Source organism: Tubulanus polymorphus, chromosome 2, assembly GCF_964204645.1.
Source record: "Tubulanus polymorphus chromosome 2, tnTubPoly1.2, whole genome shotgun sequence".
Taxonomy (NCBI): Eukaryota; Metazoa; Nemertea; class Palaeonemertea; order Tubulaniformes; family Tubulanidae; genus Tubulanus; species Tubulanus polymorphus.
In genome coordinates, this window is record NC_134026.1 from 31,035,590 (window position 1) to 31,050,909 (window position 15,320).

At 36.5% G+C, this 15,320-nt stretch overlaps 2 protein-coding genes across 6 annotated transcripts; one reads left to right on the forward strand and one right to left on the reverse strand.

Moving 5' to 3' along the window:
• Positions 1-529: 529 nt before the first annotated feature.
• Positions 530-10,576, reverse strand: LOC141900117 (solute carrier family 2, facilitated glucose transporter member 12-like). Of its 5 annotated transcripts, none has more exons than XM_074786860.1 (16): positions 10,464-10,576; positions 9,723-9,808; positions 5,801-5,977; positions 5,409-5,525; positions 4,810-4,916; positions 4,643-4,726; positions 4,428-4,531; positions 4,236-4,344; positions 3,666-3,752; positions 3,491-3,577; positions 3,005-3,115; positions 2,141-2,471; positions 1,854-1,976; positions 1,432-1,564; positions 1,213-1,271; positions 689-771 (listed from the first exon to the last, which is right to left on the reverse strand). In XM_074786860.1, the coding sequence occupies exons 2-15, from the start codon at positions 9,781-9,783 to the stop codon at positions 1,229-1,231; spliced, it is 1,674 nt and encodes a 557-aa protein (XP_074642961.1). In that variant the 5' UTR covers positions 9,784-9,808; positions 10,464-10,576; the 3' UTR covers positions 689-771; positions 1,213-1,228. The 5 variants fall into 5 exon arrangements, with proteins under 5 accessions (XP_074642958.1, XP_074642959.1, XP_074642961.1 ...); XM_074786861.1 differs by having other exon boundaries at positions 741-771; positions 1,213-1,237; XM_074786857.1 differs by lacking the exon at positions 1,213-1,271 and having other exon boundaries at positions 530-771.
• A 455-nt stretch (positions 10,577-11,031) lies between these two features.
• On the forward strand, positions 11,032-14,716 carry LOC141899190 (uncharacterized). The gene is made up of 9 exons (XM_074785352.1): positions 11,032-11,093; positions 11,432-11,615; positions 12,119-12,235; positions 12,401-12,843; positions 13,198-13,238; positions 13,323-13,418; positions 13,631-13,876; positions 13,961-14,064; positions 14,505-14,716. The coding sequence occupies exons 1-9, from the start codon at positions 11,032-11,034 to the stop codon at positions 14,607-14,609; spliced, it is 1,398 nt and encodes a 465-aa protein (XP_074641453.1). The 3' UTR covers positions 14,610-14,716.
• The last annotated feature ends 604 nt before the right edge of the window (positions 14,717-15,320 follow it).

A 15,320-nucleotide genomic window follows, 5' to 3' on the forward strand; every position in this document is an offset into this window, starting at 1 on the left:
CAGCTTTACTTCATCACTCGCATTGTACCAATGACAAAGAGATTGTACCTTTCCAGGATTCCAATTTCTAGCTGGTTAATAAAACAAATCTATTGTAGACCTACAGTACATAGACATAATCATTATACACAATATAAAATAATACTTCATACATTAGCTGTAAACACGAATATCGCACAAATAATATAGTACAGTATAACATAAAGGCAATATAGAAATCCCAAACTAAGAATGAAAAGAGTCTAAAATGTCTCCATGAGTTTATTATTTAGTTCAGCACATCAACTTTATCTAAATCGCCATCTTCAAGAATAAGTGTTTTCACAACTAGCCGAATAGTCATCTGCTGGAATACCAGAGTAATACAAGGAATTCAGCACTATCTCATGAAGAGTGCTAGTAGGATCTATCTCCAGGAAACATTGTGGACTTTTTAAATTCTTAGTATCGGATTATCATTTTTAACAACATGAACTCAGAGTGTTTTAAACAATATTACTCCGATAAATGACGATGATGATAATGATGATGATGATGATGATGATGATGATGATGATGATGATGATGATGATGATGATGATGATGATGATGATGATGATGATGATGATGATGATGATGATGATGATGAACTGTTGTAAGCTGAATATTCATCATTATAACACATGAGACGATAATGGATCGTTTATAACTGGTTGATAATTGTGTTCAACACGAATATTGTGTTGCTTCAAACACCAGCATCTGTACTGCATCAATCTCTCCAATAATGATCTGAAAATAAATTTGAAAATGTTACATTTTGATCAGTTTAATTTACGATGATTACAGTTAAGTAGACTGCCCTCAACTCAGAGATAACTGCTCAACCCAGAGATAACTGTTTTACTCAGAGATAACTGTCTACCGGTAACTCAGAGATAACTGTTTAACTCAGAGATAACCATTTAACTCAGATATAGCCCTGACCTACATTGAACTCAGATATCACTCTCAAGTCGGACCTATTTTTACAGTTTCCAAAAATGTCTGAATTGAGAAGAGTCTACCGTATGATACCCTCAACCATATCCAACTAATCACTAAGTGAAATTAGATAGAACTGAAAACTAAGATCATGACCTCCACCGCAATCACTTCCTTAAAAACCAAATAAGACCAAAAAACCCAAATGATAACCTTTAGTTAAGCACACCGTAGTTGAATAATACATACTCAAATCAGACAGCAATCATGTGACCTTTTTACAGCAATGTAGGTTTTTTACGATAATCCTGATTAAACATGACGATTTATCATTATTTTAGACATAAAAAAGAACAGACAGACTTGCAGATTTGAAGTTAACAATAATCCTGACAAAACATGGCGATTTATCATTATTCATGACCTAAAAAAACAGAGTTTCAGAATTGATTTCAATTAATTTCTTACCCTTTATTCAGATCTGCAGATATTTGTTCTAATGTTCTATTCTTAGTTTCCGGTACGAGAAGAAATATGAACACAACAGCTATCGCGCATATCATACTGTATAACAGGAATGTCACTGATACTCCTAAACCATCTACAAATACAAGCAAAATAAATATCCAACAATTACGTAAAGAAGGGCATTATAAGTGACACTTTGAGACAGGAGACTGAATTAAAGACAACTGCTCAGCTCTAGGGCAAGCAGAGTCTGTACATGTGCCTAAGAATAACGTTATAAAGTATTAGGCTGCAGGATTCAGTTCCGTCGTTGAGCACAAACTACAGTTAACTCTTCCACTGAGTTAACATCCAGTCAAACTGTGGAACTGAGTTCAGAACTCCTTCAAAGTAAATAGATGAACATAAGTAACTAAACTTACTCATAACATGTAGAAATGTTAATGAAATAATAAGATTCGTTCCCCAATTGAATATCGTCACCAAAGAAATCGCTCTTCCTTTTATAGTGGAAGGAAAAATCTCGCTTAATATCAACCAAACTCCTACAAAAAATAACAATCAAATTCAGTTAAAATCATTGTCAACTGGATTCAGTTCTCAGTTTTAACAGTTTAAAAACATTGAAAATGAACTGATTCTGACTCAGACTGCGGAACTGGAAAAAGATTTTGAAAGAACTCTTGATTCGAAATAATTGTAAATTCACCTGGTCCAAAACTAAATGCATATCCAGCAACGAAAACTAACAAAGCTATAAATGAAATCCATTTGGAAATAACAGACTGCATCTGATCCTGGTGCGGTTCAAGAACAGGTGCCGATTCCTCGAGACTGATGTTTGAACCGATAGTTCTATTGACTGGTATCATAGTAACTCCATCGTGACAAATGACCGACACATCCTCGACTTGTTGTAAAGTAAATGTAACGATCCCGAGAATGAAAATACTTAAAGCCATTAACGTTGATCCGGACAGTAAGAATTTACGTCTTCCAGCCTTGTCAAACAACGACAGAGACACTACAGTAGCTATAAACTGAAATATCAATGAAAATCATGCGTTAGATTTTTGATCCTTTACAGGGAACAGTTTCACAAAAAAATCTCCTTGTTAAACTCTTATTTCATTTCATTTCCTCATTAATCTAGTTCTAATCGATTTAAGAGTTAATCATTTTTGTGATGAGACTGGATCTATAGGAAATACGGTACATTAGGGATCATTCATTTATTACGTACACATTAGGGTAGGGGAAGGGGTCAGTGCAATTGCGTACTGTAATGTTTAATGTATATGAAAAAATGGCCGATTCTGCGTACATGGGGGGAGGGGGGTTGAAAAAGTCAAATTTCATGCGTACGTAATAAATAAATGATCCCATAACATTAATTTCAAGTCCAATTCGCTCAGTCGTCACACCACTGAAGTCATGTCTATATTTGAATCTCAGTTTGTATTTCCAATTCAATTTAAGTCTAAGTCATGATTTCAAGTCAATAATCGCCATAATCATAGTCACAACTGACTCCATAATCGGCGAGTTTTCAATGTAATTATTGATAGTTTACCTTGACGATGCCCAGACCAACTGTCGCTAATGTTGCAGCTAGATTTGATTCGAAACCCAACGATTGATAAATAGTAGGAGCGTAATATAATACATTAGGCTGACCGCTGAACTGAAATAAAACAATTAAAACTCAGTTAGAATCAATGGATGATCAGTTTTTGAAAATGTCTGGTTTTTGTAGTTCATTTTCCATTAGAAATGTCTCAGGTGAAGCACTGAACACATGTGAAGTGTGGACGATCAGTTTTTGAAAGAGTGTTGATAAAATGTCCAATATCTGGTGTTTGTAGTTCATTTTTGATGTTTCAGGTCAAGTCCTTAACACATGTGAAATGTGTGGACGATCAAAAATAGGAAGGAGACATTAAATGGCTGAGGATTGCACAATCCAGACTTGGGGGTTGGTACATTTTGTCCAGGCAGCAGACTGATACCATCATAGTTCACACCCAGTATTTAAAGAATATTGACCAGAAATAGATACCTGTGCTAGGAATACCAGTCCAGCTCCAATAAACATTCTACCCCTCATATTATCAGTTGAGCTAAATAGATCACATACACCATGATTCTAAAAACGAAACAAGACATCAGTTAAAAAGATAACGGTATCTATTGATTTATAAACACTAATACAGATACTGTAGATAGATAGAAACCTGTTCGATAGTGATTCCGAGTTTCATTGTTTTGAGTTCAGCCGATACATCTGATTCTCCTCTTAATTTCTGTAGTACAACTTCAGCCTGAAATCAAAACATCATCATTACTGATACAAGTGAGAGAACTTCCCCCCCCCCCCCCCCCATATACAGTGAGTCATCATCGTTGGGACGATTACCCGGTATCATGTTAACTACTCATTCAAAAGACAACTTTAACTTGGTGCACTGAATTAGAGATTAGGTCTCAAAAAGTCTTAATTCAGCCTGAAGAAGACTTCTGATTTGAAAGAGCTTTCCCTATGTATACAGTGAAACTTGCAGCTCAAGTTGTCGTAATTGGAATAAACATTATGTTGATGACTTAATAATCCAAATGATGATTTACACTTAGTTAATTGAATTGGGAAATACAAATTGGGACTCAAACATAGAGACGATTTTAGTCGACTTAACTTGATAACGATTGATAACGACTTACGCTTAGTAAATTGAATTTGAAATAAAATAAGGACTCAAAAATAGAGACGACTTATCAAAATGATTTTTGACTGTTTTGATTCTGACCTCTTGATCTTTTTTCTGTAAAAGCAAAAATCTTGGACTCGAGGGGAGAAAGAACATTCCTATCCCCTGAACAACGGCAGGTATCATCGATAATCCAAACATGTACTTCCTACAAAATCATATAACAATTCATAACAAACACGAACATTAAATCAATATTATTGATTCATATAGGAATAATTAAACACTCACCATCCATCTGTTTTATTGATAAATCCATAGTTAACAACATACGCTAACAGAAGCCCGACTGTTATACCGAGTTCATTAAATGTGACCAATAAACCTCGTTTATTCTGTTCAATAGAAAACAGTTCGCATTCAATCGACTCAATACAAAATTCATCATTCATTCTAAAATACGAAATTGTAACAGATGTTTTTGAATTAATGCTCTAATTACTTACAGCAGGAGCTATTTCTGATATGTAAATACATTCGCCTATAGCAGATAATGATACTGCTAAACCTAAAATAAATCTCCCCACTACCTGTAATAGAAACACAGCCATTGCCACAAACTGTAGTGAATAATATTGATTTATGACAATGAAAGATGGGTTTGAAAACTTACCAGGGACAGAAAGGAAGGAGAAATGACTAGAATGATAGCACCGATAATAAACACTATAGAATTCAGAATTATTGTTCGTCTTCGGCCCCAATAATCAATTATAAAACCTAGAAATAGAAGAGTTCCACAGGTCTGCGTTAAAAATACGATTCTACTTCAGTCAGCAGGGGGTGGGTTAAGGGGTCCTGAGTTCACTCACAGTGGAACTGGATCCTAACTCTAACTCACAACAGGTGGATCAATGGTGTTGCATTATGCTCATTTTGGATTAAGTTTAAAATGTGTGGAGTTTATGCCCTGAATCAGGATCAAGTTTCATAGTTGTGAGTTCAGAGTAAACTCTAAATCAAAACTGTGGAACTGGATCCAGAGTTCAGAGTAAACTCTAACTCACAACTGTGGAACTGGATCTTGAGTTCAGAGTTAACTCTAACTCACAACTGTGGAACTGGATCCTGAGTTCAGAGTTAACTCTAACTCACAACTGTGGAACTGGATCCTGCATTTTTTGAATGGCCAAATGCAGTAAAGGGAGATCCACGACGACCGCTGATCTGGTCTAGAGCAACAACCTGTGCTACAGGTGGAATTCTAGTTACCTCCAAATATAGAACTAACAACTGCCCCGATCAGCATCGAACTGACGACCATCTCACGCTGGAAACAATTCAATGAAAACGCCACCTTTAGTTGTAACAACGCACCAGATATTATACCTTCAAATAGAATAAATATCTTATGATAAGTTTTAAATCCTGCGCTCAGCTGTAGAGTTCAACTGTATGAGATGCTACAATACTCTGTAATACTACGGTAGACTCGACTTGAGGAACCAGGGGCCAGTTGCACAGTCGTGACTTAAGTCCAAAAGTGGTCTTAAATCTTAAGACTGGGGTTAAGTTGTTAGATTGGCTATAGAACTAAGATATTTTTAGACTGGGCTTAAGTCTAAGCCATGACTATGCAACCGGCTCCGGTTTATATAACTTACCAACATCATAGCCGAATAACACACCACCAAGAGCTGCCATGAAAGACGCGCCGATAACGTAGGATGTGATCCTCTGAGATTTAGGGGGTAGTTGTAACTCCTGATAATCCGTCGGTGTATTTTGTAATTCGATTTCATCCGATCCATACTGTAATTGTGGATCTTGTAGTAAACCAGCTAGAAATATACAACAGAAATAATACACTGAAATAATCCATCCTGAATATGACAATATGAGACAGATTTAATATCAAATTTAAACTCGATTAAGTCATCATTGTATAAGTCGGCTCATTAACCTAAATGGTCTCTATTTTTTGTCCTATTTTGAAAATTTCCTCATTCAATTTACTAAATGTAAATCATAATTTGGATAATTCATCACATTACTGATGTCATCTCTAGTCCTAGTATTTCTACATTTAAGTCATCATTTGGATTATGTAGTCACATCACTGAAGTCATCTCTATTTTGAGTCTTATTCAATTTACTGAGTGTAAGTCATAATTTGGATCAGTCGTTGACAATAATGATCATTACAACTACAACGACTGAAGCATCAATTTGCATTTTATTTCACATACCAGTAACATCAGTAAGATCCATCGAACGAACTCCAGTTTATCCCATAGAAATACTCTATTCCTTTTTCAAATACTCAATTCCTTTTTCAAATGCTCTATTACTTCCACAGGAATCATTGTACAGAGCTACTGCTGAACATCTGTCATTCTTAGAGTACAGCAGTTATTCAAACAATATTTCAGCACTGACAATAACTCAGTAATAATCTCGGTAGGCTAACTACAAAGAATATATACTGTTTTGACCCTGTATATGAAATATATACTTGTACTGTCCAACCTGGATATAACTCTCGAGCCAAATTATGTCCAAAACTGATTCGACTTGAGCAAAGCCTACTGTACGAATTTATCTTATGTTTGTTCATTCTTTTGTTGATATTTCATAAATATTCATTAATTGCAAATAAAAAATCCAATCAGAATTCTAAAATCTTTCAAAAATTCTTCTCCTGGGTAAAAAAACAATGATAGAAAATAATGATTGGCTTTTATTGAATTTAATGATTTATTTCAGATATCTAATGCAATATAGAACGACAGATGTGAATAAGAGTCTTCAATACTGGGAGCCTACAATCAAATAACAGCTGTTAGGGCTCGTGTTGTTATCAGTTTTTTAACCCTCCGTCTGTAAGAATCAAATTTCCACATATATGATCGAAAACAATGAGCGACTGAACTTCAATAGTACATTTGTAAACGAGTTATTTTTGATGAATTGATGAGGCCTCTTTTAGAATTCAGCCACTGGAGTTGTTCGGTGACCATTCCATTGTGTATTGCATTATAACAATTTCATCATCATCTTGTTTATTATGTTGAAGAAATAAAGTTATTATTACAATTCAATGTGAAAATCATCTATTTCTAAATTCACGTTTTAGCGTTTGGACCAAAGGAAAGTTACTAAGGCTGATATTAAACACATTACATTGAGTAACAAGAAATAGAGTAAAAGATCTTACGACCATCATTCCTGATGAGATTAAATCATTTCATTACTTATTAACTCAAGGTTAACTCAACTTTTAAGCTTAATAACTCAATTTTTATTTCAAGGTTTGAAATGTAACAATTCATTTTTCTTTGAATCTCGTATATGATAAAGAAACACGAGGTCAATTTCGAATTCCCCGAGTTTTTCTGGCCAGTGAAAGGACATGATGTTACAAACAACTCAATGGCTAAATAAAGAAATAGTTTTTTACAAAAATGTTCATGAAAATGACTTTGATTATTTCAATATCTATGAATAGTCAATTTTGATCGTCGTAAAGAACTCGAACGCTTAATGAACACGAACAACAGCAGACGATATCAACAGAAAACTGTTTATCACAATCGTTTAATGTATAAAACCCTCCGCATCTACACGGATAAACTAAAACATCGTCGTCATCGGCAACGACGTCAAATTCTGACAATGAAATTGTATCCTGAATCGGGAATTTCTGCGCGAGGCATCTTTGACTCCAAGCGGCGTCGTATTTATTCCTCATCTCCTCGTCTCGTAATATTTTCCAAGCTTTGTCGATGGCGACGAATTCATCGCGGAGTTCACTCAGTTGTCGTTCGGTCAAATCGCGATCGTCTTTTCTATCGCGTTTATCCGGATGAAATTCAAGCACTAGTTTCTGATACGATTGTTTTAACGTTTCTTTACTCGCGCCGGAATCACATTTCAATATCGCGTACAAATCTTCCATTTCGCTCTTAATTCGCGTGAAATGAAAATCTTCCGATTTATGTTTCAAATCCCCTCAAAAATTCCCTGAAAAGACACGAAATAAAAACCAAAACGTATTTTAAGATTTTGTTTGTTACGCATTTTGAAATGTGAGCCCCATTCACGCGAGTCTACTGCGGCAGTTGTGTATCCCTACCTTTCTCCTTCGTCGATGTCATTTTATGATAATCCTTTACAGGTTTATTCTCTCTTATTCACTTTGTAAAATTCATACTTTATAAGACTAGACGACTAACATAAAGATAGTCTCAAAAAATAATCCGTAATGTGTGCAGTCAGTACGTGTTTTGTATGTGACACTGACACAATATTAATCAGTTGGTAACATATGTAACCCACCGGTACGCAGCACGCTTATTCAATATTACATCTATCACTCTGTATAAAAATCCCACAATAATTTGATTAAAAGAAGTCCGAAATGTTAATGATTTATTCAAAGTTTCAACTAAATCCTAATAGTCTGTCTGTCTGCCTGTCTGCCTGTCTGCCTGCCTGCCTGCCTGCCTGCCTGCCTGCCTGCCTGCCTGCCTGCCTGCCTGCCTGCCTGCCTGCCTGCCTGCCTGCCTGCCTGCCTGCCTGCCTGCCTGCCTGCCTGCCTGCCTGCCTGCCTGTCTGCCTGTCTGTCTGTGTTTACTCGTATATATTCAAAGTCAACATTCCGTTTCTAATCCCAGTCACAGTTCCACAAAACAAGGCACGATATTTGTAATACTGCACACGATTTACGTTATGCGGAGAGTTGATCAACACGAGAAAATAAACTACTGTTGAAATATACAGTCTTCATAAAGTCATCTTCAGGAATATTAGCGTTATCACACAATTATTAGATATATATGTAAATATCTCAATCCAGAACAAAGGGACAAATTGAGTAAATAAGATGTGATTATACAAACTAAGGGTACATACAACATACGAACACTTAACAAACTAAACACATTTCAAGCAGAGCAAACTGGAGAACTATCTTTTTATTCTTATTGTGGGGTTCTTATATTATCTTTACAAAATGGACGGAGTGGTAATCAACCTATCAGTGTCATACTGTGTTAGTTCAGGGAGTACCGGTACATACTATGGTCATTGTCGGGATATCTGGTGTCTTTTTAAATATAGATCATGATCTCCTTTTCTATGCCCACTTTATGCAATTTTTCAGAATTAAGAATTAACTATAACTAAAGTGAAGTATACCCTATGAAGCTCTATTAACAGGAATCGAGAATGATTAGTTGATTATCTGTTTTTGGTGCCTTTTTTGTTCTTTTCTGTTGGTACTATGGTTGCAAATCAAATTTGGACTGGATCCATCCTGCTCACAGGTCTGGGGTCTGAGGGTCTTAACAATTCTTAACAAAGAAAGATTAACTGGCAGCAATAGCCATTTTAGACAGAAATACTTTTTTGAATAATTTTCGAAAAAATTGTGCCCATTTTCTTTTTCAGAAAATTCCCTTAACAGAATCCATTAGGCTACACACATGTCATTACTACGGAAACAATAATTACCATGGAAATAAAATCAGGACTTTTTCGGAATTAAAACAGAAAAGTTGAATTGGGAAAAAATAAGAGCTTTACCTGAATCTGAACAGTCACCGGTTAATATAAAATCTATCTCATCTTCATTAGACATCATCATCGCATCAACAACTTCAAATAATCATCTGAAATGAAATGAGAAAATTAAAACTTGTCCGATGTTGGGGCCATTCACAGGGGCAGGGGCCGAGTGGTAGCCTTGTATCTAGCTGTTGTTTTTTAGATCTCATCAGATCATCTGGTAGTAATCAGAAATCAGTTTAGGCCTACTATAGACCAGAGTAGGGGGCACTTCTAGACTTTGTAACATTTGTTGGACCCAATATGTTATGAAATTGGATTTTATTAATGGCACCAATATCGATCATCATCTCATACTAATATATTATTATGGACAAGGTGCTTATTAATCAACGTACAGATGATGCACACAGCACAATCCAATAAATACTCGCCAAACGGCACAAGAGGTGAGGGTGCGAGAGGTGAGGGTGCAAAGGTGGGGGCACGAGAGGTGAGGGCGTGAGAGGTGAGGGCGCGAGAGGAAATGTTTGGGAGAGTGAAGGGTACTACAGAGAAAAGAAGGACGACAGATCGCGGCTGCTTATGATAGATAGTGATGCTGCTGCTTTCCTTGCTTGGTTGTTGTTTGTTAGAATAGATGAAACGTGGAGATGTTTTTCGTTTCGGTGATCCGCCTTGCTTTATCCTCCATGGGCCTACGGTTTTGGCCTTAGTATCTGCTTGAATTTGATAAAAATCATAATATGAGATATTGACCTCGATATATTTCAGCTTGGTCACAACAGAAATCAGAGGAGAGGAGAGTGAATCAAATCGCTTCATCGATTCATTATCATTAAATTAGACATACGCAACGACCTTCAGCCGGGATACAAGTGCGCATATTGTGCAGAGTTGGATTATCTCGGAGCCAACCCACTTCGGCGACACTCGGAACAGTCCAAACCAAAGACTGGTTACGTGTAGAAAACGGTAACCAGTCTCTCCAAACTCGTATCGCCACCTAGTGTCGACCGAGATATACGCGGATTTTTCAAGGATGGAAAGAAAGTTTTGAGGATAAAATCGTCAAAAAAGAAATATACTGAAATTGATAGAAGCCAAAGTTGCAGCCAGCGCCCGATCCCGGAGGAGGAGAACACCGACACCGTGTTCATTTAAAGAACAAAATCTGACTCTAATTTATGGCCTATCATCAATCAGCTTCTGCTGGCTGGCCTTGTTTTTGACGTTGCTGGGTCGGGAGGCTGTGGGGAAGGACAGTGAATGTAGGTTGTAACTGAGTTATAATGGATTGTAGTAAACAGCGTCACTTGTTATGAAAATGTTCCAGTTAAGAAGAATCGGTTTACCATCAACCATAGAACGTGTCACAAACTTGATGAGGTAATGCTGGAGAACTTATTGATTGACAAGTTTAAGTATTGAAGTCTCTATTAAAAACTTAACGTGACGGGTACCGTATCAGAGTTGTAGTAGGTACTGTTTAAAGCAGTTTTTGATTGCTGCTGTTAATTGACGATTTTTTACAGCTAACATTGCAGCGGTGAATTTACTTCAATTTTTTCAAAACATGATATTTAAAAAAATTTTTTTTGCTTCTGACGCTGCACTTCCCACGCCACTGCTTTAACTCTGGTTAAGAGCCCTAAGGCCTAGTGGGTGTGAGTTGCTTCATACTGACTGATTAACTGACACTACTGTTTGTTTTTAATCCCTTACAGTTTAAATGAATCTGAAATATCAGTCGGACGAAGTTTAGAAAACGATATCTATTTAGATTCGTCGCAGCTGAAAAACTTCATCTCGAGAAATCATGCGAAATTCACACGATCTATTATCGATGAGAAAGTTTATTACGTTTTGACTGATTTGAGTTTAAACGGAACTTACGTTAATGATGTGAAGGTAATTTTCAAATCTTGATTTAACGCTTTCAGCGCTGACTAATTGAATACCCGTAAAATGCTGGAGATAATTTGAAAATTGTACCCTACTAGTGGGTAAGATAATGGACATGCCGCTTTAGCATCTACACCGCTGTGCGGTGTATCCTTAGTTACAAGTATTTCACTATTTTTGACAGGTGCTGCCATCTTTCAATAAGGATAAGAAATGATCACTAATAGCGAAGTCATCACTGAGTTATACACTGCACTGTGGTGTAGACACACCGCAGTGCTGTGTATTCTTAGTTACAAATATTTCACTATTTTTGACAGGTGCTGCTACGTTTCAATAAGGATAAGAAATGAACACAAATAACTATCAATACACCAGTCATCGCTGATTTATACACCGCGCTGTGGTGTAGACACACCGCGCTGCGGGGTAGACGCACTGAAAGGGTTAATTGAACTGTATCTGATAGAAATGCAATAAATATTCAGATGTTCTGCGATGAATTTCAGCTCGCCGGTCCATGCACGCTCGTTGAGGGAGATGTTATTAAGTTCGGCCACGTGCAAGGTTTTAAAATGAAAAAAGGAGCTTACTGTCCTCAACCGCTGACTGAGTTCACATTCCTGGTAAGAGTTAGACTCCTCTCCGATGAGAAGAGTTGTAAGGGAGGAGCCATCTCTCTCGGTTTGTTATGTCTAAATAATTTGAATACTTTGAAAAGTAACGCTTGAATAAGGTTAAAATCTTCATTCGATATGAAATGAATTATTTGTTATTTCGATTATTTTCAGTACAGTGAAGTTAAATCTGCGAAAAACGGACTAAAAACCGAATCGACTAAAAATATTTGGGATATTCCCGTAGAATTACCGCCGATTATTCCTAAAGTTCACATGTACAATGACTTCGTAAATTCAACACGACCTTCACCTTCGTCGGACGTGAAACACGCGATTATACCCCATTCTACACCTCTGATCGATCTGCAGAATGTTTATAAACATGAAGCTACAGGTTCTAGTCCGCTACAACTCGGTAGTCCGGTGATACCTTTATTAGATACGGTACCGAGTAGTCCAGTGATACCGCTATTAGACACACTACCCGATAGTCCGGTCATACCAGTATTAGACAGATTAAAACACGAATCAATACCTGTGGAAATTAATGATTTATATCAACCGAAGTGTGCTATATCTCTGAATGACAAAGATAATCCCACTAAAGATCTACGGTAAGTTTAGTCTGGAAAAACCCCAGGGCCCAAATCGATCTACGATAAACTGAATCAATGAAGAAATTAAATCGATTTCAGAGTTAAACCTTTTTGTGAAACTGGGCCCTGGGCCCGGTTCCACTGTTGTGAGTTAACTCCGAGTTAAAATCAGTTCATTTTCGATGTTTTAACTCTAGAGTCAAATTTAACTCAGAAATGTGGAACTGGATCCAGATCGAAAGAAAAACTATGCAAGTTATTTTAAAGTTAATTTGGGGATAATGAATAACAAGGCGAATGCGTAATTCTAGTTTAAGATAAAATCAGTTTCACTCGTGGATTATTGTTTCATGTAAAATTTGCTGATTTCAGAAATGTGTCGGGAAAAGAGAATACTGGAACCGATACTGATGGTATTTTATATCGAATTCATTCTTCCGAACAACTCGGATGTCAGATTTATTCATTCAAACTCTTTATTGTATATTGATTTACAGATTGTCTTACGGCGCTGGCTTCACAAGCAATCGATAATTTCCATCCAGAGGATAATGATTATTCCTTATCTAGTGACGAAGATATATTCATTGAAAGTACGTTCAATTTGAACCTGCGTTGTTTCAGTTTTATCTCGGTTCCACGGTTCGTGGTCAAAATTTGAATCGAGAGTCTAAAAACAACTTAGGAATTAAACTACTGTAGACTCTGCTCAGAGTCGGAACAATTCATTGTTGTATTGACAACTAGTCAAATTCAAGAAAAATTGTGAAACTGGATGATATTTATTTGTTTATATTTTCTATAGAAGCAGCTGATAATTCAAAACCTGTCCGACAACAAACGTCTTCAATAGATCTAGTTATTGAAGAAGTTGTCAATAATCCTGACTCGGTATTAGAACCACAACAAACCGACAAAACCGTACTGAAACCTAATACCGGTAATACCGGTACGCAGTCGGCGGTCAAAAGTAAAAAACTGACTGTTTGTTCATCTTCGGCGCAGGATTCTCATCACAAGAAACGTCCCGGAAGACCTCGCAAAAACTCAGGTATTTCATTATCTCCAGTTCTGAGAGAAAGTGCTTCCATCTGGGAGATTTTAATGACACTAATCGGTACCTGTTAATCCTTAGGTTCAGCGAGTAAAAAACCGAAAACCGATGAATCTCGTTATTACTCAGACGGCAAGTGTTCATATATCGATTGTGATAGTCCAGTTGGAGACCACATTACATGGGTAGGTGAGATTCTTCTCTATTAGATACTGCGGTATTGAAAGCCAGGTTTCAATTGGTCTCTGATTTGGGAATACTCTTCTGGCGCATCCATTTCAACCAATAGAGAGTTTGTAATCTGGGGACCTAGATATGCTCTACCTATTCCAGAATAATATGTAAACCTGTAGAGAGTAGAGAGTTTATAATCCAGAGCCCGGTTTCATAGACTGAGTATCAAAGTTATCCCTAGGGATAACTCCTAAATTTGGGTGACTACCACCATAGTAACACCATGGTTATAACTCACAAATTTCAAAATGTTCCCAGGGACTATTTTGCTTCCACGTTTATGAACCCCAGCCCAGGTTTACTAAAACTGAATTCCTTATTGGCATATACCCGTACCACTGGTATGCCTTATGAACTAATTGAGATATTGTATATATATATTTCTACGTAGGTTCAATGCGATGATTGTGATAAATGGTATCATACTGGTTGTGTTGGATGCAGTTATCAAAATGTGAAGAGAACTAATACACAATTTCATTGTGGATGTACATAAAACACTAGTCACCGTAGAACGATAACCTGTGCACTCAAACGTGGTGAACGGATAATAAGATAAAAACCCACCATCTACAGATTAAAAGAATTTAAGAACAAGAATTTATTTATTCAATCTAAAATATATAGAATACACGACGTTTCGATCTCCTCACCCTAGAGATCATCGTCAGGTGTGAGAACGTCGTGTCTTATATATATTTTAGATTGAATAAATAAATTCTTGTTTTTAAATTCTTTTAATCTGTAGATAGTGGGTTTTTATCTTGCTAGTCACTGTTTTTTTACTGTTATTCCAGCTTGATTAAGTCGTTGTTCGGATAAGTCGTTTCATAACTTTCATGTTAGTCGTGTAAGTCAAAATCGTCGACATCATGATTGTCGCAACAATGACAGCGTAAGCATCAAGGTTGATCGTGTTCAATATCAATATGGAATCATAGTTAGAGCATGGACGTATAAACTAGACTAGTTTATACGTCCATGGTTAGAGCAACCGCTCAGAAAGTTATAACAAATTTTAGTTTATTATTTCAACTATCTTATTTTTTTCTGTGCTTTCCTCGAATGTAACCGGCAATAATTGCATGTTATTGTATTGGATATAGTTTGTGCATGAATCTTTGTGTAAAATACATGAGTAAAGATTGAAATGTTTTGATAAAGAGTTTTAACCTTTGTATTGAAAAACTGAAAAAAATAGATTTAT

Excerpts from the sequence above, each read along its gene's own strand:
- LOC141900117 (XM_074786857.1), bottom strand. The coding sequence starts at position 9,783 with ATGATGATGTCTAATGAAGATGAGATAGATTTTATATTAACCGGTGAC. Across the intron at positions 4,532-4,642 it reads TATCAGAAATAGCTCCTGCT|AATAAACGAGGTTTATTGGT; the intron begins GTAAGTAATTAG and ends TCTATTGAACAG. Across the intron at positions 2,472-3,004 it reads TTGGTCTGGGCATCGTCAAG|TTTATAGCTACTGTAGTGTC; the intron begins GTAAACTATCAA and ends TTGATATTTCAG.
- LOC141899190 (XM_074785352.1), top strand. The coding sequence starts at position 11,032 with ATGTTCCAGTTAAGAAGAATCGGTTTACCATCAACCATAGAACGTGTC. Across the intron at positions 12,236-12,400 it reads TGACTGAGTTCACATTCCTG|TACAGTGAAGTTAAATCTGC; the intron begins GTAAGAGTTAGA and ends GATTATTTTCAG. Across the intron at positions 13,419-13,630 it reads CGAAGATATATTCATTGAAA|AAGCAGCTGATAATTCAAAA; the intron begins GTACGTTCAATT and ends TATTTTCTATAG.